This window comes from Centruroides vittatus, unplaced genomic scaffold (genome assembly GCF_030686945.1).
Source record: "Centruroides vittatus isolate TY-2023 unplaced genomic scaffold, ASM3068694v2 contig_272, whole genome shotgun sequence".
Taxonomy (NCBI): Eukaryota; Metazoa; Arthropoda; class Arachnida; order Scorpiones; family Buthidae; genus Centruroides; species Centruroides vittatus.
In genome coordinates this window covers 69789-94051 of record NW_027121732.1, presented here as the reverse complement: position 1 = coordinate 94051, position 24263 = coordinate 69789, and the positions used below count along the sequence as shown (strand labels likewise).

At 30.3% G+C, this 24263-nt stretch overlaps 2 protein-coding genes across 2 annotated transcripts; one reads left to right on the top strand and one right to left on the bottom strand.

Annotated features, from left to right (window-relative positions):
- The first annotated feature begins 3306 nt into the window (after positions 1 to 3306).
- LOC136971795 (uncharacterized) lies at positions 3307 to 4347 on the top strand. The gene is made up of 4 exons (XM_067266297.1): positions 3307 to 3352; positions 3436 to 3662; positions 3738 to 4003; positions 4104 to 4347. The coding sequence occupies exons 1-4, from the start codon at positions 3307 to 3309 to the stop codon at positions 4345 to 4347; spliced, it is 783 nt and encodes a 260-aa protein (XP_067122398.1).
- A 7454-nt stretch (positions 4348 to 11801) lies between these two features.
- LOC136971794 (glutamate receptor ionotropic, delta-1-like) lies at positions 11802 to 21351 on the bottom strand. The gene is made up of 6 exons (XM_067266296.1): positions 21316 to 21351; positions 17125 to 17225; positions 16961 to 17015; positions 16726 to 16881; positions 13909 to 14053; positions 11802 to 12043 (listed from the first exon to the last, which is right to left on the bottom strand). Exons 1-6 carry the CDS (start codon positions 21349 to 21351, stop codon positions 11802 to 11804), a joined length of 735 nt encoding a protein of 244 aa, XP_067122397.1.
- Between the last annotated feature and the right edge of the window lie 2912 nt (positions 21352 to 24263).

The following is a 24263-nucleotide window of genomic DNA, read 5'->3' as shown; positions in this document are numbered from 1 at the left end:
TACTATATTATTCCCAAAAAAATAGGTTTCCCATCGGTTGTTAATTCACCTTTAGAATTCCATCTGTAATGACTTCAAATCAACTTATCATTAAATGTGGTATATATTTTTGATAGAATTGTGGTACAGATAAAATTATTTGTTTAATAAATGCATCATCGACAGCTTTTTCTTCAGGTTGAGATTCTGTTTCTTCGATTTTGTCGGATACAACAGATACTCTAACAGATTCTTTTGGCGCATGAAATGTTCTCTGATATCTTGAAATCAATTGACTTAATAATTTGACTTTACTATCATCAGATAAATCACCAGTCACAAGTAATTCTTCGATATTATTACCAATTCTTATTTCAGGTTTTCGATATGCTGACAACAATTCTGGAGTGACAAGAGCCATTTGCTTTGCCATTAGATTCTTTATCCTATTACCATACCAATTAGTCCACCTGCCATAGACAATAACGGAGCTAGTAGAAGAGGAAGGAATCCGCCAAATTGATTAACTAAAATTTTTTTCTTAGTATTTAAAGGAACATGTTTTTCACTTAATTTCTTGATAATTTTTTTATATTTTTGTAATTTCCGAACATTGGCAGGTATATTTCCTCTCCGCAAATTATCGCATATTTCACACAAAACTTTAATTTGATTAGGAGTAGAAGCTTCTTTCAATATTGCTTTTCATTGAGAAGAAGTAGTCTTAAACAAAAGTGCTAACATATGATAATTTTTCTTTACATTCTTCATTTTATTGGTAAGTATATCCAAAAAATACGTTGTTCGTCAGGAAAACACGAATCTTTCACAGAAAATTTCTTATTTGTTTTAGGATGAAAATCTAATAACAAATAACCAAATTCCTTTTCTGTCACTTTTTTATATGCATCCATAAAAAATCGCATTTACCAGTAAAAGCTTGGCACCCCAAACAACTTACTTGACTTTCATCGCGATTATTTTTAAATAATATTAAATAATGTGTGTTAAATTTATATCTCTCATAATTCTATTTTTTGGAAACAAATTTTGCATTATCACGATCACGCTTACATTATAATGATGAGACTCTGTTGTAATCAGAAATGCAGTTTTTGAACTTAGTTCATGCATCAAATCATCAATTATTATTGAATCTCATCCTTGCACGGATTCAGGTAAGCCATACATAAATGTAACATCTTTTTTCCTCTTGAAAAAATGGTAAATATACGGAAAACACCATAGAACATTTTAAAATGTCTTCTCATAAATTTTGTTATGAATAATTTTTCTCACTAATGTTGTCTTTCCGCATTGCGAAAGTCTGACAATTATACAGTTACTAGGATGTTTGAAATACATATTAATCAAACTTATAAGCTTTAGTAAATTTATAATGCTTTGATCGACAAATTATCTCCCTAAATATTAATACATTCTTTTTGTTCCTTTCTATATAAATTTCTTTCATAACTTTTGAACATTTGTCGAAACAATTAATATAATTTATTACTAACTTCATAAATTCTTCCATTCTCGTCAACAATTATAAAACCAAATTTTTCATTTCTTTTTCATATTTCGTCGTTAACTTTAAAATAACGTAAAACAATAGGGAAATTATCAGGAATATCGAAAGAAAAATTATTTACCGCAGCAATACACGTATCTATAGACTTGTACAAACGAGGAGAAACAGAATAATTTTTATCACCGTTGTGAGTAATAATAAAATTACATGTCTTCATGATTGCAACTTTTAATTTTGGTATTAAAATAAATTTTAACTTTTCTTAAAACTTTATTTATATCAAAAACCGACCAATCATATATCTTCTATAGAATAATTCATAATCAAAACCAAAAATTAGTTCATAAAGTGAATTAGAGAAAATAATTAATACAGAAAGTTTGTTTTATTGTAATTAGAAAATTAATTTAATTCAAATTTGTAAAAACATTTAATAATTAATTCAAATTTGTGATAACTATGGCCCAAACCACTACTACTCACCTACATATAGGTCCATTTTTCCATATAAACTAAACTGCCATTCCAATATATGTCAGATTACAGACACTCTTCTTTATGTATACATGTGTTCTTAGTGAATTACATTTATTGGGTTGCAATTTGAAGAAATTGTAACCTATAATTTACCTGTTGTCTGCCTGATGTCTGTTCTTAATTTTGAGAATAAGTAGTTACATAGATGAAAGTCGAAACCAAACATGGAAATGCTAGACAACGCACGCCCGGATTAACTATATACTTTATTTTAATTTAAAATTTTCCTTTGAAAAGAGTTATATAGATGACCTGCATGATTCTATACTATCAGGAAAAGTATGCAGTACAGGGGCAGGATAGTACTAATTGGTAGTGCACAGTTTACATTTTGTCACTGGTGACGCTAGTGGCAGTTTGATGTATACTTAATTTCTGGAAGTGCATAAAACAGTGGAAACTAAACGAAAGTTTTAATCTGCTTATAATAATCTAGATTTAAAAAATATAACAATTTTTGAATTAAAGAAGAAATTAAAAGAATTATGATATAAGATAAGTTCATTGTCAGTGGAATCTAGTAGGTTTGCAGACCTCCTCTATTCGATGTATACCGTTACAATAGCTTATAAAATTGGACTCTGATTCTTGTTTATACTGTTAAACGACCGAAGAAACAACGCGATTCTTAAGCTTGAATTTCGAATTTATTGTACGAAACATTGAGTAATAACGCAAATACGTTTAGAGGGCTCCCAATACATAAGTTTAAATACCAGTAATAATTTTTTTTTCTATTGGGTTATTTGGAAATTTGCGAATTTCAAACATGGTCGTTTTTTATTATGGACATTACACTGAAGTACACAACAACTAAACTGCCATTTCAATGATATTTAAATAAGTAAAAATGTAATTTTAAGTGTGACAGACAGAACAGGAAGAAACGAATTCATAAGTCCGGTACTGGTGCCACGTATTAGCTTTGAAAAGTGCACGCCCTATTTGAGGTAGAGAGCATATATTTTAAATTAAACAAATTTTAAAAAATAAAATTAAATATTTCAGCCTTGTATTGTGATGATGTCATAATAAAAGATTGTTTGTTAATAATGTAGATCTATATGAAATGCTTTAATATTTGAGTTCTTAAATAAGTCTGTCATGTTATATCAAGCTGTATTAAACATACAATCTCTCTATATTTTGACATAAAGGTGTGGATAGCTATATTGATCACGTTTATTGTTGCTGGATTATTTTATTACCTCATTTTAAATTTGAATTCAAAAATAAACGACACAAAACGTATTAAAATGTATGACGTTTTATGGGCACTTTTTTCGTCATTTGCTAATCAAGGTAGGCAATAAACTTACATATTTGTAATAAATGTTGAAAATAAATACATATTATATAAAATTATTTCTTGTCGTTTGTTACAGGAAACGATTTGTTTGAAGCTCAAGGATACTCCAGGATAGTGGTTTTGTGTTGGTTAATGTCTATGTTTATTTTAGTGTCTAGTTACAGTGGCGCTCTCATGTCTTTTCTAACCTTTTCCGGTTACGAATATGTGCCCGAAACTTTTCCCGAATTGATCGAAGAAATGAAAAAGGGGCATTATACAGCATCTATTTTATTCCATACAGGAGTAGGAAAATATGTTTTGGTAAAATATATTCTACAGTACTATGACTAAATCAGTTTTTATAAACTCATAAAACATAGATGTCAATTTTGACAGGATGCAACAGAAAAGTCACCTCTATTGTTCGAATTGAAAAAATTAACAATGGAAGGTAAAGTTTTAAATGTGAAACCGACTGACGATATCTTTGAATATCTTCTGAAGCCCAAACATGCTCTCATTGAGTATGAGAGTGATGGATGGATGTACATGAGTGCATTAGGGGCAGATCAATATATAACGTCAAAAGATACTCTTTACACTCAATATGAAATATATGCCATAGTTAAAGGATTCCGATATAAGAAGGAAATAAATGCGGTGTAAGTAAAATATTTAAATATTTGTGAATATTTAAACTTAATTCAATGAGAATTACGTTGAATGTTTTTTTTTCATTTTTGATAATTTCGTTTTTTATAGAATCCACAGGTTAACAGAAGCGGGATTAGTTTTACAAGCAATTAATACTCAAGTCAATTTACTTAGAAATAAAAAGTTGGTAATGAAAGAAACAGATACTGAAGTAAAACCCCTTTCTGTTCAGGATTTAGTTGGAGCCTTTATGTTTCTTCTGATTGGATATGCTTTATCAGTCATTATGTTTATTTTGGAATTATCAAAAAAAGTTAAAAAGCAAAAAATCAACACAGACATTATTAGTTAAATTTATATAATTTCACCAATTGTACAGATTTATGATGAACTCGATAGAGTTATTCTGTAGTCCTCGTAAATAAGACTACATAATCGCTCTATCTATACGTATAATATGTATATATATATATATATATATATACACATGTTAACATGAAGTATATTTAAACATGATACTACTATTATTTTCACACCTAAAATGATCGACAAATTTCAAATAATACTTTTGTTCATTTTTAAAATATTACATTAACAATTAATATCACTCTTATATCTATTATTCAATTCTAGTTAGAAACACATGGCAGCAAATAATGTTATTTTTGAACTAGTTAAAGAATATAGTGTTAAAATAAATATTAACATACAACTAACGAGCTGATAAACAATAGTACTCCTGCAATTGGAACAGTTAATACAATACTCGCGCGACTTGGAACTATTTAGCTTTTTTTTCTATCGTTTATTTCTATAGAAATTACAGTTATTCTATTGAAATTAACTGTTTCACCATTACGACTGATCGATAAATTTTTCTACTCTGTTCACTTTGGCTTAACATCAAATAGAACTTCATATGCTATTCCACAGTTACATCAGTTTGACTTTCAGATTTGGAAATCTACAGAAATTCTATTTCAGATGTTTCTGACTATATAACTATGGGTGTAAAATAAACAAGTACAACTAATTATGCATTGTTATGTCTGTAAGGATAGCCTGTTATTTCAGAACACATATTAGTCATGTAGATAGATAAATAGCTATACATCACCAGTAGAAAAATATGGTATTTATACAAACTTATTTCTGTAAGTACGTGTATTATCTTTTAAAATTATTGGAATTGTTTTTATATTACAACATGTTATCGAAGGCAATATCAATATTTTAAGAAATCTGATATTGCATAATGATAATTTAATTTAGTCATTTGATAAGGTAGAAGAAGCATAGATCAACGGTTGGTAACCGGTGGTCCGCGAAAAAATTTGGGTGGTCCGTTGAGAAATTTGGACATTGTTCAAGTAATGGTTATACAAAGTATTACGAAAGAAATGCAAAATGTTTAGTTGCTCTTTTTCACTTTTTGTGGTTTTTTATTTGAATCTGAAACCAAATACGAAGTGACTTATCAATAAATAATGAACAATAAACAATATTGTGAGTGCGATTGTAATTCTTCGTGGAAAAGCGCTAAGAATCCATAAACTTATTTCAAACATGCAGCAATAAACTTTAGGCTTGCATTAATTTGTTATAATTAAACATGCGAGTTTCATATTAATATAGTAAAAATAAACTTTTATGATCATTATTATACTACAGAGTTTGTGTCGTTGAAAAAAATTCACGATAGTAATCCGCGGGATTCAAAATTGTGAGTTTAGTGGTGCGTGAAGTCAGGAAGGTTGGTGACAACTGGTATATATTTGATACAGTTTGAATTATAAAATTTAACTTGTATAGAATTTAATGTAAAGTAATGATATGTTTTAAATTATAAAAAATAAAGACTGATATAATACAGATTATAATTTAAAAATCGCGCTTTCTACTGTACAGTCTGTACCATGTGTGACACAACTTGTGTGCCCTGTTAAGTAGTGTTCTTTGTTTTTTCGTTTTGACACGAGGCTACATTAGTCCACATCCTTACAGATTATATTAATTAAAATAAAAAAATACATAAGTGTTACAGATTTTCTTTATAAAATTATTGTAATCTTCTTCTTCTTCATCATTTTTATTCAATTTATTTAATTCTTCTATTATATCATCAGTGATGTTACTAATATCGTGACGTATATAGATTAGCACTCTGTGATTTATCAGTGAGATATATTTTTGATTGAGTATTTGATATTTTAGAACATAGCACCAGAAAAGATAACTGTTTGAAATTGTGAATATAACCTTTATCCAGTATTTGATAATGAGAAACTATATTCCAGTAAAGATAATCTTTTAATTTTCATAGAGTATCGTATTTTAATCATTGACATTTTAAAACTATTCTCATATTTAATTTATGAATATATTTCTTAAAATTATTGGAGAAAAGTTGAAATTTTGCAATTATAATTCCAATTATGATATTCCGAAAAAAAATTATCCATAAATTCTTTGTCTATTACTTGATGGTTTAAAGTTAAATACCATTTTGCATGTCTAATGTTTTTTAATGAACGTAGTAGTAAATATATAATTTTTCCATATTAATTCCCAATTTAAATTGTTTGCGAATACAGAAATGAAGTCGCAAATTAAATCAGTTCTTTGACTTATAATTTCCTATTTAATGTATTTTTTGAAACATCGGATGTTATTTTCATCCATTGGTAAACTCGAGAATTTTTCCCAATCAAACAGAATAATATATCTCTATTCTATCAGGGAAAAAAATACTTTGTATTAGGATATAGTTTCATATATATATAAACATGATATGGTTTACAACATCAATTTTTTTACAACATTTTTTAAAAAGTAGAATAGTGATTATTACAATTAATTTTAATACATTTAATAATTATTTTAATTAGCACAACAACTTTTTATAAAACTTTTATTACATAGTAGTATTGTTATTTGGTCAGTTATTATAAAAAATTTACCATACTATTTTTTATTTTCTGGTAATTTAAATAATCTGGCTTTATTCACAGCTTTTTTAAAACAAAAATATGTTTTACTTGAAACAGCATGTATTAAACAGATTTTTGAATTTTAGTTCACTCTTGTACAATAATATCTAACCATTCTGAGAAGGAGATGATATCATAGATTCTGGAAGAATTAAACCTAAAAATGATAATGTCTGAATGATATCACATCTATGCCATTATCAGAAATAAATTTATCATAAAACGGTAAGAGTGATATTTTATTCTGAAGATATATTGTCACGACATGATTTTTAGTTTTAATTTCATATTGTTGATGTCTCAACAGTTCTGTATTAAATAAAACTATTTATATTTTTCGAGGTTGAAGGTTTTTATTACTGATTTTTTAATTTCTTTATTTGTTTTTTTATTTTTTTTTAAATTATTTGAATACATTTTGGTTTTAATGAACAAAATTCTATTATTGGTTTTGATGATATTTCTTCATTAAAATATCCTAGTTTATTTTTGTTTGTGACATCAAACAATTTGTGTGTGTTTGGTTGTTGCTGCAATCGAAAATATCTGGAAATGATTTAAAGTTGTCATATAAATTATTCGTATATATTTGATGCGTTAATAAGTCTGTATCTGTGTATAATTAATTCACATTTTTACCGTATTTATCTTAAAATATTTTCCACAAGAAATTTGAAGTGAGTTTCATTGTATTTTAACTGATTCTAAATATATGTACAAGTGATTCTGTTTTAAGTGATTCTAAATACAGTGAAACCTCCATTAACGGATACCCCGAAATTGTAAACACCTGTATTTGGTGGCCATTTTCACAACCCCCTTCAAATAGGATATGCATTATATTTATCTCAAAATAGCGGATAAACGTCTGTTTCGACGGTGTCCGCTATTCGAAGGTTATACTGTAGTTAAATATTTAAAATTTTCATTAAGATTTTAATAATGTAATATTCTATTATATTAAAGACATATAACAGCTACGAGAAATGCATTTCTATTTATTGGTAATCATTAATGAATCGACCTACATATATATAGAGAGGAACTTCGGGTGTAATGGAATAGTTGGATTAACGAAATACTCGTTTTCTCGTTTGCACAAGGCTGTTGCTTAGCGAAGGACCATAAAACTATTTCTTCACGCTTCTTATAACGTTCTGAATTTAGTCTAGGATTGAGGCCCAAGTTGTTTATTTACAAATCAAAGACCAAATTCGCAGTCGTCAAAACCTTTGCGATTTTAAAATATGTAATAACTTATAGAGATATAATAAAATACTGGTTCGTTCATTAATACAAAATTTAGTAGTTAAAGCCGTACTTTTGATAGTTGTTTTTATTTTTTAACCTTTAAAGGTAGAATTGCTATGCTTTGATTTCCAAGATAGCATATCGGGCAATATGGAATAGCAGTATTTCTTAAAGTCAAGAAATCAAGGTATTACCTATTAGCCGAAAATGATTTCCCCACCTTAAAAAGCTCAACTAATGATTGATGTTTTGAAATTTTATAACAATTTACTGTCTAGGTATATAATAAATATTAAGCGTAAAGAAAATCGAGCAGGTAAAAAAATGCTGTTAAATATCCTAAACAGTTGTTTCAAGAAGAGTCATGCAGTGAGAATGAGTCTTTTTATTTAGACCAATTATCAGAACGTCACTTCTTACCATACATGATGTTAAACGACAATGACGCTGACTGTATTTCATATTACCTGACTACCGTATATTTCCGCAGATAAGACAACTTTCAGATAAGACGAGGTAAAATTTTCGTCAAATTATAGTTTTAGCATATATCTGTCCTATAAGCCGACCTCCAAACTATCAATGGCCTATGAATTTAGTTTAGATCAGCGATCATCTTCTGAATAATAATACTGTATAGCATTTATGAAATTATGTCTTATTCGTAATTTTTCGAATGAACAAGTTTTATTTTCTGCTTTTCTATTGCTGCAAACGTTTGCACTTATTCGGGCATTCTGGTAATGACCTTGACTATTCATATAAACGTCGTATGGGCTATTCTATTTTGTGGACATTCCCTACTCTCTACTAGTAAATAATTACGGTTTGTCCGTTTTTTTAATAATGGTTTTAATTTATATAAAATTCAATCAATTTTTTTTGTATCTGTCCTATAAGACGGCCCCGGATTTTGGGGACCTTTTTTTATGATTCAACTATTGTCATATGTGCGGAAATATACGGTATTTCATATTACTCTCTATTTTGAACTTTTCAATACTTGAATAATTGTGTTATAAAATATGATTATGTTTATAATTAATGTTATGGATAAATAATGCCAATTAATTAGGGTACGTACTTGTTTATATTTTAATTTGATTAAACAAGTATTAACAAAACTACGATACCAAAGAGCAATGCTATTCCATAATACCCGAACTATTCCTCTAGTTAGTTTATATTTTATGTTTAAACTGTTTTAAGTGATTCTTATCAGTGCAAAGAATGTATATACTTCAACGTTTATGCTTTTATAGAATAGTCATACAAGTTATAGAATTACAATTGTAGAATATTAAAAATTTTGCTTATAATTAACTGATAATGTTGCCCATTTAGATAATTACTTCATTTACATGGAAACTGATTTTATGAAAATCCAACACATACTATTTTAAGATAATTTACATTAAAGAAAATTAACCTTATACAAAGTCCAGTTTTCATTTATCGATATTCAATAGTCTAATCCCGAATAGCGGCCATCTCGAAATACAAACACTTTTGTCAATAGAGTTCTTTTTAAAACAAAAATGCATATAAATTAACTTCCAAACAATGGTTAATATTTGTTTCAAACACTGGCCAGAGAGGGGTCAGAGATATTAACGTTCTTTTATTTCATGTTCATAATTTATTATAAAGGAAAAAAATCTTATACCATAGAGTGTATTTAAGTAATGTCATCGATATTAAGATATGAAAATATTACGTTAAAACACTATAGATATAATGCTATATTAACTATACATTATTAAAATATGAAATATTTAATACGGCAAAACGTCAATATATATTGAAATGTTCAAGCCTTTGAAAAATCGTGCGTAGGAATTTATCTAGCTTATCAGAAAATGGGAATTACTCTAATATTTTTCTCAAAATAATTTTTCGTTTCCACACCTGCACGCTTTTATTATAAGTTCAATGAAAAAAGTAAGAGTAGCAACAATATAACCTATGATAAGAAGAATGAAAGATCCAGACAAATCAGTAATACTCAAGGCACGCGTATCTTCTGAATTATTCTGCAGAGAAAGTACTGTTTTCTCTTTTTCTCTGTCGTCGTCTTTAATAAATTTCTTTAAAAATCCTCCTTCAACGAAACGAAATATTCTGAAATTTATTATTTCATATTATAAGATTAACATTAACCATATTGAAAATTATACCTATGTCTGCATTAATATTTTAAAAAGGCAACTTACGCTTTATTTAATTCTCTCTTGTAAGGAAAGCTTTTCGACACACCAAATCCTACGTTGATAGTAAATAATCCATCTCTTAGAAATTAGAAAGTTGTCTGAACCGTAACAGCTGAGGAAAATTTTAATAGGCAATTCGTAGTATACATATGCAAATTTCTCGTTTAGTACTCGAGTTATTAAATTTTTATTAACCGAAACATTTTCAATTTTGTTTGATTCAAGCAATCGCTTTAAATTTATAGCATCACCGTCTGTGATTCCCTGGAAAAACATACATTTATGTACCCATATCTTGTATCAAAGTTTAATCTATTGTTGAGTCTTTCAAAAATAATTTTATCCTTTTAAATTTGATTATGTTAAATATTATCCGAAAATGTTGTAATATACACTACAGTATTGGAAAACAGTTCAAAATTCGTATGTACTCGTTACAATTTTTCAATTTGTGTACTTCGCGTCATACAGCATACTTCAAAACTATACTAAGTCCTCGCTTTTGCATATCTGTTGTCAATCCCTAAAAAGCAGCCACAATTCTACAGTTCCTGAAAATTTTCCATGTTGCAGAATGATAAGTGGTTCCGACTTTGTAAATTGCACAACACAATACGCCGTTTCTTTGAAGTTTCTATTTTCGTTTCTGACACTTCCTAGAAGCAGCAGCCAACAAAGCATTTGAATGCAAATGTGAATGAATTTCAAAACACTCCCTTGATTAGTGGACATCGCATATTCTTAGATAATAATTAACATAATTACAGTAATTTATAATTATAGAATTCATTTTGGAAATTTTGTATATTAAATTAAAATTTATCGTTATTATTGAATCTATAGTTTTTAAAATAAAAAAACCACTGTTTAATTGTATATTACATTCGTTGAGAAAAGAAAGAAATAGGTTGTTAATAGTACAGAATATTTTATTTCTATAATTTCTGTATTAATATTTCGGTAAAAATAAACAATTTTTCAATTAAATGTAATAAATGGTTTAATAATTATTAAGTATACTAAAGTCTAATTATGAAATATGTGCTATTGCCTACGTCTCTAATTAATTGTATTAGTATGGCATAAAAATCATAAGGTCCTTCGTTCATGAAAACATATTGTATAATAGACAGGATATGGTGATTCTGAAGCATTTTTCTTTAATTTGTATTTGTTCACATAAGTCGGACTTTATGTTCCATGTTTAATCGTTTCATCTCTGGGCCTTTCTCGTGTTTATAATGAAATTATAAACACGAGAAAGTGTTTTCGTAATGACAACAATGTGTGAAGAATTTTAGTAATCAGTTTGCTTTGTACATTAATAAAGTTTCAAAATTTAAATAAAGAAATGATTATATGCTTACTTGAATAAACTTAAAAATTATTTCACTGTGTTTTAATCCTACAGCATAGTCACCCTTATCAGCCATCTTTAGTAATTCAGAATAAGTTCGGGGAACAGCTTCAAAACCAGGATACGTGATGAAAGACATCAAAGAACCAGCATAACTCGCAGTAATAACATAAATAGCTAGAATCCATCCAGTGACAAGAATTTTGCAACTCTGACCGGAAGGTACAAATACCTCACTTCCTACAATATTTCAAATATTTAGTTAAAGTATTTCAATTTTATGTAAGATATAAACTATTGCTGCCAAAACAACCGGTAATCAGTAAAATCAATTAACCAGTTTGCCAGTAAAACTGAAGCTTCAGCAAAAACCGAAAATCGTTTTCAAAACGGGTTTTGAATAATCAATGAAATTGTCATCATCATCATCATATTTTGATTCCTTGCTTTCTATCAAATTTTGTTGCAGTAAAATATGCTTAGATTTATTATATGCGTACATACTGGATGTAACATTAAAAAAAGTTCAGTGTAAAATTTTAATTTTTGCTCTACATCAATTTATCTTTCATAAAATTTTAAAATAACACCAGGAACCATTCGTGTTTAAATTTACAAAATATAATTAACTTAAAATCTAGTAAAAAATTAAGATTAAAATAATAGTTTTTAACTGTTATTTCTGCTCTTCAGCATCTACAAACATTTATATATTTTTGGAGAAAATAAACCGTGATTAAAACATACTTTACTGTAATACTTTATTTATAACAATAAAATAAGTAATGAAACATTAATTCTACTGAATTTGAATCGGTTTTTAATCGCTTTGAAACTAGATTACCGATTTGTACTGAAATCTGTTTTACTGAAACTGTAACCGATTTTGAGAAATTCTGGTTTTCCCAGTTCTAATACAATCGAGTTCGCATAAGTCGATACCCCAAGAAGTGGAAATGTGTGGAGGTCCACCAGCGGCCAAGCAGTCTTCATTCTCTGAACAAAGTCGGTTTGGTCGAGGGTTCGCGCCTCGCTCAGACGGCTGCCCAAGTGGAGTTTTCCGGGTTTTCTTCCTAAATTGGGGACAATTTCCCTTAAAATGTCCTCCCAAATGTTGTGTTACCATAACTAAAGAAACAAACGTGTCGAGTTATCCGATATGACGACTAAAACGAAGTTGGATAAAACTACAATTAGGAAAATACAGTAGTGCAGTACGTACTGTACAATGTATCTCTCTGACCATTTATCACTGGCACTAAAGTCGATTTCTACTCCAAGTATCTCAGCGATTTCCATCGCTTTTTGTTTCAGTATCGGTTCCGAAACAGGAAGATTCGATGAACGAATTTGCTTTAGCCAACGTATCAGAGCATCTTCGACATCTTTGTACGGACTTTCTCTGGCGTTTTCGATAAAGCCGCCACAAAGACCCCAAAAAAAGTTTCTAAATTTCCACTTTTTTCTTCAGAATTCCTACCAACGTTGTTCTTGGAAAGTTTTCTTGTTTTGCAAATTCGGCTTGAGAAGTTTTATTACATTCAAATTCAGACACAATTGTGTATTTTTCCTTCAGCGTAAGCGTTGTTAGCTTTCGGAAACTTATTTCTAACAGAAATGTGAAACACCTCCTGCAAATATCGCATGAATGAAAGGTGAGAAAATGCAAGACCGGTTTTTTCTGAGACATTGATATAGATTGTATATATTCTTTCTGTTTATCTGTTATTATTTTATATATAAAAATACATAAAATGTAAAGGTATTTTTATTAACATGTATATATTAATAAATATGTCGAGTCCCCTCCTGAAAACAATCAGTTTACACTGCACAGTATGCTGCGTGGTGTGAACTCATTTTTTCAGGAGGGGAGTCGATTTATCAGACATTCTAAGGAGGGTGGGACAGAAAAAGTATGTCAATTTATCTAGAGATGACGAGTTAAACGGTGTCGAGTAAACCTGAGTTTTTTTTTTAGCAATAATGCCTAAGCAAGTTGGCCGGGACCACAGGAAAATGAATACTTATCTGAGGGTGTCTAGTTATACCTAGACTTATGCGGACTCAACTATATGTTTAAGTGAACATAAATGTTTGATTACCTTTTTGTGAAAACGACCCAAAGAGCGCCCAAGCCACATTATAGGTTGTTAAATTCTTTGTTTTATGTAATTTAGAATCCAGCCGGAATAGTATGACAAATGTAATTAAGCAAATTATGAATGTCATGAAAATTGCTATCCAAACCTGCAACGAAAAAAGTCTAATGTTATGTTTCGGAACACGGTATATGTTTTGTTGGAAATTTAAATTTAGAAATGAGTTCAAATATAGACTTGATAAACTAAGAGCAGATATTGATTATATTAAAACAAATATAGCGAAAAGCCGTTATCTAAGTTTGGTTTTACTGGCAGCAGTCCAGTTGCAAGTGACTTTTATTCTAGGGCATCCGTTGTAAGTCGAACTGATTGATGTTGAATACAAAAATAATAACCTTATGTGTAAACAATAAGCATAACTAATAATTTGTCCGATATCATGGAAACTGCTTAAAAGAGTTTAAAACTCAACATACAAATCGAACATTTTATTATTTATGCAACAAAGCAATTGAAAAGCAAACTTTTTCTTAATTATGTAAAACCATATACGGTACTGCCAGAAGTACGAGAAATCTTTTCCACAGAAAGTAATATGATGTATGCTGGCCTGCTGCATGTGCAAATACTGCACCTTGAATACTCATGCTAGTTATAACGTTATCTATTAACTCTGACGGCAACAAAGTCCAAGGAAGATCAATATGTTCTATAACAAGAATATATTGAGGTTCCTACGGTGTTCTTTGTGAATACTGATGAGATACAATTTGTCTTCCTGGAGCATACACACATGTTCTATAGATAGGAAATCTTTCTGGCTATTCCAATCAAGAAAGTCAATGAGAATTGCAATCCTATCTGCATGATCATTATCTTTCATTAAAATAAAAACTTAACCCGTCGCACCTCGAGAAATTCTCTTATGGATTTAAAAAAATAGCATATGCACAGCACCTGTTGATGAGTCGTGGAGTTCGATGTGGCCATTAGCATAGCCAGATTATGATATCATCATCTGCAAATTTGTTGTTTTCCATCATGTTTATCTGCACGCATCGCATTCCTCGCTTTCTTCAAATTCTAATCCTATTACATTCATTCTGTAAACTGCAATAGGACTTGTCAATGAACAGAACATTTGTTATTTATCTAAAGCAGCGGCCAACCTTTTTTGACTTGAGTATCTTAAGACAGCCCATTTTCCTAAGTTTTAGTTCGGGTGGTTGTCAAATATTAGATCTTTGATCAATTATACGGCACTGTACAATTACATGTAATAAATATTTTTTAAATGAAAAGCGTTGGAGGAAGGACACAAATAAATGAATTAAAAATAAGTATTTTAGTTTAAATCTAAACATTGAGTGCCGTGACGTCATCAAAGGCCTTAACGCAGAATCCGAATATTCTTATAGTAGGCCTATTGATACATCCGCCATTATTAATTTTTTCCCTTGTACTACTAAAGCGATAAGCGCGTACTCCTAGTTAGAAATCGAATATTTTTACTCAAGGGACAATGAAACATCGAAAACTGTAAAAATTACGAATTAGCATTACGTGGCCAATGTTCCCTCTAAGCTGCGCGGCCGCGCACTGCTCAAACTGTTGCCGCACACGAGAATTTATGTGCCGCGCAGGCGAGCATGCACACTGATTTCAATTGTTGTTTACTTATTTCTCACTCTGTCTGCAACATGATTATTGCTACGTATATTTCAACTAAATACATTAAATCATTGACAAAAGATAATATTTTGTATGGAAGTATGTTTTAAAATGAATTTTAATCTCTACTTTATAATTAATTATTCTAATTTTTATATGAAAAAATAAGATTTTATATACTCAAAAAAATTTTTTGCTCAGAATCTGCTCATTTTTTCTTTTTTTCTGCTCAGAGAAGTATATGTTCCGCTCATCTACAAAAAAAACTAGAGGGATCATTGGTAATTACTATTATATAGTCGGGCGTTAAGTCATTAGACGCCCTCTATGCTGACACGAGGCAAATTGGCTTTCTCGTGTCTGCATAGTCGCAGTCTAACTTTAGACTTATTTTATTCTATAGAGACTCATAAGCTTAGATAACTTTATTCCTACTAATGTTAAAATTCCTAAAATCACTCTAATGTATATTGTTTTAAATTCTGCTTTTATTCATTATTGCATTTTATAATTTTTCTTCAACTGTATTAGCACACTAGTGGTCGAATGGATAAAACCATTAAACATAGCAGTTGATCACAGATTCAGCCCTTACTAAACTAAACTAAACTAAAACCTAAACACCCACAACTTGTAAAGATTTTGCATATCTTTTGCAAAAATATTTAAATTTTCAAAGCCTACTATTTTTCCTAATTATTTTAAAAATTCCAAGCATTAATACTTTCTTAGAATTGCTTTGGAATAAAAGAAGTAAATACTCCAGTGTAAGTAGCATATTTGCCTTTATTTCTTCTGTACTAACAAAATGTATGTAGGAAGAAATAAAAAATAAATAAATAAACTAAATAGAAAAACTTTATCTTTCTTATTTCACTTTTCAATACGATATTCGGTTATACATCAATTTATCATATTCTGAAGGAAATTTTGCATAATTTGGCGGCAACCCGGCAAACTTCTTATGGACCCCCAGAGGTCCGCGGCTCCCTTATTAACAATCACTGCCTTAGACGATCGCCCATATGTTGCGTTAAGTTAACCCAAAAATGAAATTCTTAAACTTTACTACTTTATTATTATATGTATTAATGAGTAATTAGATACTTAATTATAAATAAAGATAAAAATAAACATGTAAATTACTTGAAGGAAAAATGGATGAACTATCGCTGTAATTTTCGATAATTGTGACGGTTTTTTAACAAAAAAGACAATCCTATCAGTAACGAAAGAATGTGAAAAATCCATATATTGCAGTCTTCCAAAACTCTGTGTAACGGCCACTGCAATGTCCACGGTCTGAATAATAAAAAATAATCGTAATTAATATAAATGTTATTATTACGTCAAGGAAATAGATTTTAATGCAGCCACATACATTATTTTTCAGCAGGTTGTTTCTTTCAGCTTTTGGAGACGTATTTAATTCGTAACTAAATTCAAATGTAGAAATAAATTACAATTAGATAAATTTATATTGATTAATTAAAATTAATTCATAATTGATGTATATAACCTTTTTCTTTAATAGAACAGTTTTACCTGAATCCGAGATATTCTTGAATTTGAATAAAGAGTCTTGACACAAATCCTGAATTTATTACCTGTCGAGTTGTTTCTGAATACATGAATGTTGCTGGAACCTAATTTTAATAAATACATTAATTGAATTACAAGTTAAGTGCAAATTGAAATAATATCAAGTTATAAGAAATGTTTTTATAATTATATTTGTATCTTTTGAATAATGTTATAAAGATACACTCTGTGGTGATTATTCTGAATGACATTATGGCATTTAATCTAAAATGTTATGGTTATAAGCTTATTATTATAAACTCTCAGCTACTTAAAGGCAAATATATATATTTTTTGTTCTCATCTGAAAAGTTTTATACGGAGTTCTTCTATCATTGCTTCTATAAATTGATAAAATAAATGAACAATGATAGTTGGTCGTGCGTTTGCCACTGATCAAACGGCTTGTCACATTTAGTCTTATTTTCTCGTGTCTGATATCTAAATAGGGGCAACGTTCTTATAGAAAGGCATTATGGGAAGTACCCTTCTCTTTGGCAGATCACTAAAGTGTCGTGTTGCCTTATTTCATCAATGTAATCTCGTAAAATTTCAAATATTTTAATTTAAAATTTTAAAATTCAATACTAAAACTAATACAAACTTTGATGTTTGTTTAATTTGCATTTTTTAAAAACCTCTAACCACTTATAGAATAAAGGTTAAAAACTCTTACTTAATAGAATTAGAATAGAAGTTATATTAGTTTTGTCTTGAATAAAGTATTTTAAAGGATTAAATAAAATTAAATTAATCACTTCTGTTATTTTTTTGACTTTTCTGGAAGTAGGATCTCAAGAAACAAATAGTATTATTGGTGTTGTTTCCCAACCTACTTCTTAATGAATTCATGTATATCCCACTGCGGAGAAGGCCCTTTCTGCCACTACGCTAGTTGGTTTCTTTCTTTCTTGTATATATGGAGACTCTAGCCTGTTTCCATATAAACAAGAAAGAAAGAAAGACAGAAACCAACTAGCGTAGAGACAGAAAGGTTTCAGGGTCATCAAATAATCATAAATCGTTCCGTCACGTGATTAATTAACGTCACAACCGACCTTAAATTAGAATTATGCACCTGGACTAGGAGAGGAGTTACTTATTTTATTTAGCGCGAAGACACTTTATTTAGCGAGAGCGGAAAGTCAACTGGCAATTAGATCAGCAGAGGTAAAAGGGTGGGCGGTGCGGTATAGAGAGGGGTGTAGCACGTCCCACACTGAACGGCAGCAGCACTTTCGCCGCTGAGCGAAAGCGCACGTAGTAACGCGGCAATCCCGACAACGTAGACTTTTGCGCCATTATTTAGAAAGTGAATTGAGTATTTGAGGATCCGCAGCGCTGGTTCCAGCACCAGGTGCTGGATCCAGCAGGCCGAAGAGTACGCTGGATCCAGCTGGATTGCTGGATGAGGGGTCCAGCAATTGCAGTCCCTAATCGGGATCCCCAGAGCGGCCTATATCGCTCAACCTTTCCGCTGTCAATTACTTTATACTGTGATTTCTTTGAATAATTTTTCTTATTCGATTAGAATATTACTAGTTTGGAAGAAATGCAGAAAAACTAGTGTTTTGAAATAACGTTAGAAATACAGAAACGTGCGCTTAACAAAATTCATTACATTATCTTTTTCCGATCCGTTTTGTTTACATTCATCAAGTTTAAAATACCGAAAGTTATGCAGCTTGATACAGAAAATCTAATAAAAATATAATTATAAATTCATTTTAATAATAATTGATTAATAAATCTAATAATTTATTTTTAGATATCGAGAAGAAAGTATAAAATAAGAAGCTACATTGTCAATACATTATCAATAGCGAGGTTGATGCCGAAGTTTTAAACGCGAAAACGTGTACTTCGGACGTTCAGCGCCGCTTTCCTGTAAACCTGGAAGATTGACAATGGCGTTTGGAAAGTCAGTGGAATCATGCTCGACATTCCAAATGCCATTGTCAATCTTCCAGGCTTACGGGAAAGCGGCGCTGAACGTCCGACATACACGTTTCCGCGTTCAAAACTTCGGCCGTCAACCTCTCTAATATTAGGGTTGGCCAATTTAATCGATTCAGCTGAATTACTAAAAATACGCATTCTACAAAAAACGATTAAACTAAAAATATTAGATTTCTAAGGGGCTACAAGCTGCAGGTCGGCCAGTAGCAGAGTGGGTAAAACCACGGAGCATTGTGTATATTTGCGAAGTTCGTTGAAAAAAAATCCAGAAAAACTGATTAAAAAGTCATAGGAAACTATTGTTATTTGGCGAAGATAATGAAATAATGCAAAAATTACTGCCATGCCATGTTAATACCTTCAACCTTGAGATAAAAATACATTTGTCTTGATGGCAACAATCAAGACAAATGTATTTTTATCTCAAGGTTGAGTAAAAAAAAGTCCTAGAGTAAAAAAAAGTCCTAGAGTAAAAAAAGTACTTAGAGTAAAAAAGTCGATCTTTAAGAGTTCTTTGCACGTTAGAGAAAGACTTTTGATAATTATAAAAAAATTCTACATATTTAAAACTAATAAATTAAGTTTCTTTGTCAACTGATATGATCTGTGCAATTTTTTGTTCTCCTCCACATAAATTCCAGTCTTTTTTCTATCTATCTGAGACCACTGTTTAAAAATTTGACTGTATGGATGACATAAATAAAATAAACTTGTACTATATATTCACCTTATGGACAAAAACACGAAGAGTTGTGTTCTTCAACATATTCCTCATTTTTAACAATAAAATCTGATGAAATTCTGTAAAAAAAGAAGAAAACAATTATTGAGAGTGTATGAAAATGAATAATTAATGAAAGGCTTTGATAATATCGAAATAATGAAAAAGATTATATTAAACAATAATAAAGGACAACACGTGTGTTATATTAGGCAGGACAGATGAGAAGAAAAGAAGCTGTGTAGCATCCAGAGTTAGAATATGCATAATAAAATTTTAATTTCGAAATTAACTTTAAATAATTTCGAATGCATTGAAGGAAAAGAAAAAAACAGAATGGACTCGCTAGCTAATCTCTACTTTTTGATCAATGAATGGTTTTCATCTCAACTCTGAAAAAGCCCAATTTTAAGGGTAAAGATGAATTTTATAAAGAAAAAAAAATGTAAAAGCCGAGAAAGAGTAAAATCTTCATTACATCTGATCGTACTAGAAATATGACACATGAATTCTCCATCTTACCACCCCTGAAACTTAAACCATCAAAATTTTATAAAAATTTCCTAACACAAAAACACACCTTCGTGAAAAATTTCAGAAATTTTCAACAAAAGGCACGGAAGTTATTAAGCTTCAAAGTGAGTAGACAAAATCATTCTCCTCACACTCGTGCTAACATTCATATATACAGAAAACACCCCAACTTATTTTTACATTTCTTGATGTTGCATGATGTCCTCAGTCCAAAAATTAAATTTAAATTAAAACATTAAACTACATCTCTCATATGGATTTTGTGTTTTAATTTAAATAAAATTTCTTGCTGAAAATATTTTAAGGTCGTCGTGTTTTATTTTTCGGAAGCTGGGACAGATTAAATAATTTACTAGAATAAGATTATGGTCAAATGGGAAAGCGGTCAAGATAACCTACCACTCTGGGGTACTCGGAATTGAATCTGGACTGCTCGAAAAATCCCCAAGAATTTTTCGAGCGTGGTCTTACCATACACGTCAGGCTTTAACTCTCATCACCCAGCCGCCCAATTGTTGGCCTTGCCGAATGGGCTTGCTAAAATGGGCTGCTAAAAGAGGTCCTGTGTCCACAAAGCAGAAACAGTATTAAAAAACTGGAAAGGATTTTACATGTAAAAACTCTTAAAACTTATATAGGAACAATCCAGTTGAAATAGAATTTTATTTTTTAAATTATGGATCATTCAATTTTGGATTTAGGCTATTATAATTTACTGTAATAAAAAAGAAACATAAAATATAATGAATTGGAAAATTAATACAAGGCCCGTGATAATTTTTCAGTAAAAACGAAAACAATGCATTTATTTAGTCATAAATGTTTCCAATACAAATACTAATTGTTAATTCTTTTTCTTTCCTCTGCGAAAAGGAATTTCAAAAATTCCCTTCTGTGAGATATGCAGGGGCAACTGGCAGCGATCCCTAGTGATCACTTACTTTGAACATGCTGGTAAATCCCAATCTCAGGGTCATCGGATGGCTTCGGAAGGCAAGTAGTGGAGTGGGGAGGTGCAATGGGCAATTCGATAGATGTCAGTTTTCCAAATAGACAGGTGAGAGGTTTTTAACCAATAACAAATAAAAGTTTATTATATAACTAATTCTATGATATATATAACAGATATACGATTAAATGCGCTTAGATGCGGTTACATATAAATTCCTATAGAGTGGAGCTACAAAAGTTTCTATTTAGCTAGCGAGACATGTGCTTGACCTATTGACCAATCTCTGACACTAATCTCGCAGAGAGAGAGTTTTAAATAATCTACAAACATCTCTAGTTTCGTTGTTCTATGATATGTTTGTTTGATCGGATTCAAAGCGAATTGGCAAGCCTATCGCCATTCTTTCCTTTGTCGACTTGTATAGGCCGGAGCTGTTCGTTTATGGATGTCCGCTGAAGTCGGCACCTTGTTGTCGACTACTTTTATGAGACATCGCCTTCCTTCTGACTTTGGATGGGACGAACCCCTGGAACTTCGGTGTCTCCACCTTTTATGCATTTTGCCTGGGAAAATGATCATGTGTTCGGCTGTTGACGAAGTCGAAGGTTAATTCCCAAGTGCGAGTGTAGGTCTCTATCGATGACATCGATGATGCTTAATTGCAGCTGTCCCTCTTTAAAAATCGGATGTTTTCTTTTTGACACCTTGTTGTTAACATTCCCATCCGCTTGTTTACAGAGAATGTCATTCGATCCGTTCTGTTGCGTTGTTTTTTCTAACAATCGCGTTAAGAAATTAAGTTACAAATTCCATAAATTTGCGAAAAATCTGGAAAAAGGCTTGTGCTCAGGCCAGTGGGCTCACAGCTCTTAGTGTGCATTCTTATTGTGTACACAACTGAAATGTAATTAAAAACAAAAAATCGCATCTAAAATAGTACAGTAGAAGCCATTCCGTAAAGTTAAGCCTTAATTTTTTCACTCTCCTGCGGGGTGGGGAGAATTTCGAAAAAACCTCTTCTTAGTGTGCCTTTTAATGACGTCCCCTAACTGTGCACCAAATTTCACCTCTTTTGGTTCAGCAGATTGCTCTGGACGATGATGAATCAATCACTCAGTGAGTTATCCACTCAGTCAGGACAAATATTTTTATATATTTAGATAACGAAATTTCAGTATAATGAAAATATTTCGACATTTCTCACAATTTCGTTATATTGACATTTCACTATATTTTGATTATATTAAATGAAATAAAAGTTAATTATATTTATTTAATATAAATTACTGTCTAACAATCCGAGTTTTATGTTATTAGTATTGGTTAATGGATTTATTAATGACATACGAATTGTTGTGAGCCTTCTATTTGTAGTTCTGTAACAAATTTGCTGGAAAGACCGAACTCTGCTCGCTTCGAAATTCATTGTTGGACACATATAGACCTCATTTTATTTATCAATAATGTTAATATTTTAGCTACTGCCTGTTCATGTCTACGTGGGATGGATTCAATGTATAAAAACTGAAATTGTGATAATTCTCATGACATCTGAATTTAATTTGTGTATACAGTACTCCGAGAATTTTTGATGGCCAGATGGCCGAGTAGTCAAGAGGGCAGCCTACCGGTCTGGCAGACTTGGGATAGAATCTGGACAGGACGATAAATCCCCAGGAATTTTTCAGGGGGTGGTCTGTTTGGATATGTTGGGCCCTGTCGCTCACCACTTGGTCGCTCCATTGTGGGCCTAACATAATCCATAATGGGCCTGCTAAATGAAGGCTATCCTAGTGCCCACAGAGCAGAAAGAGTTAAAAAAAATATAAGAACTTGCATCAGTATTTTCTGACAGTTATCACTAGCAATACTTCAGTAATGTAAACGATAATACAGTGATGCCTCGGTTTCTATCAATAATTCAATCCAAGACCGAGACAATTATTTCCAATAAATCAATGTAAATCCAATTAATTCGTTCTAGACACTTCGAAATACATACCAAAAGCACATTTTATAGAGAATAAATATAGGGTATAATACTAAAAACAATAAGAATTTAATATATAATGAATATAAAACACTAATGTAATGAATAAATGAACATTTAACATGGCATTCGAAGACCTGATTGCTCTGGAAACTTTCTTTGGTTCCATGATGGAGTTAAAAGGAAAGGAAAGCAACAGAATTGTTTGGTGTTTTTAAACTCTTTCCACCCTGTTGGCACTAAGAGGGCCTCTTTTAGCAAGCTCATTACGGGTTTGGCGACGCCCATAACTATAAAACACACACAAAAAAATAAAATATATAAAGGTAGTTCCCACCTTTACGAGTTAATTGGTTACTAGACGTTACTCGTAAAACGAGAACAAACTTTTTATCGTTACAAAACATAATTGAAAAATTAGAACTTTTATTTTTTGTTCTTCATAAATCTAATTAATGTAATTTAAGTAAAACAATTTAATAATTATATATTAATTATAAGATAATTATTAAATAATTATAATTTAAAATTATAAGATTATTACCTGAATTATAAGAGCAAAATATATCTCAACTAGAAAACTGCAACCTTTTGTCTGCGCAGAATTTTATAATATTTATCGATCTGTAAAAATTAATAATAAAATAAAAGAAAAACAGTACTGTATTTATTTTACCTTTACGATTTAAAATGAACTATGTATTTTATGCGTACATTTTATGACATCGATCAAAGCTTTCTACTTACCTACTTTCAAAACTATAATTTAATATAATTTTAAATCATTTTATAATGACAAAATTATTAAAATATAGAATAGAAGAAAAATTGTTTTTAACAGAGACTATTTTTTGAATAATTTACATTTTTTTCTCTTTATAATTGGAACAAAATCCAAGAAACGGAGTATGTCGGTAAGTTGATTAACAAATAAAAATAAAACATTT

Excerpts from the sequence above, each read along its gene's own strand:
- LOC136971795 (XM_067266297.1), top strand. The coding sequence starts at position 3,307 with ATGTATGACGTTTTATGGGCACTTTTTTCGTCATTTGCTAATCAAG. Across the intron at positions 3,353-3,435 it reads TTCGTCATTTGCTAATCAAG|GAAACGATTTGTTTGAAGCT; the intron begins GTAGGCAATAAA and ends CGTTTGTTACAG. Across the intron at positions 3,663-3,737 it reads GAGTAGGAAAATATGTTTTG|GATGCAACAGAAAAGTCACC; the intron begins GTAAAATATATT and ends CAATTTTGACAG.
- LOC136971794 (XM_067266296.1), bottom strand. The coding sequence starts at position 21,351 with ATGACCCTGAGATTGGGATTTACCAGCATGTTCAAA. Across the intron at positions 17,226-21,315 it reads GATTTACCAGCATGTTCAAA|GTTCCAGCAACATTCATGTA; the intron begins GTAAGTGATCAC and ends TATTAAAATTAG. Across the intron at positions 14,054-16,725 it reads TTCATCCATTTTTCCTTCAA|GTTTGGATAGCAATTTTCAT; the intron begins GTAATTTACATG and ends TTTTCGTTGCAG.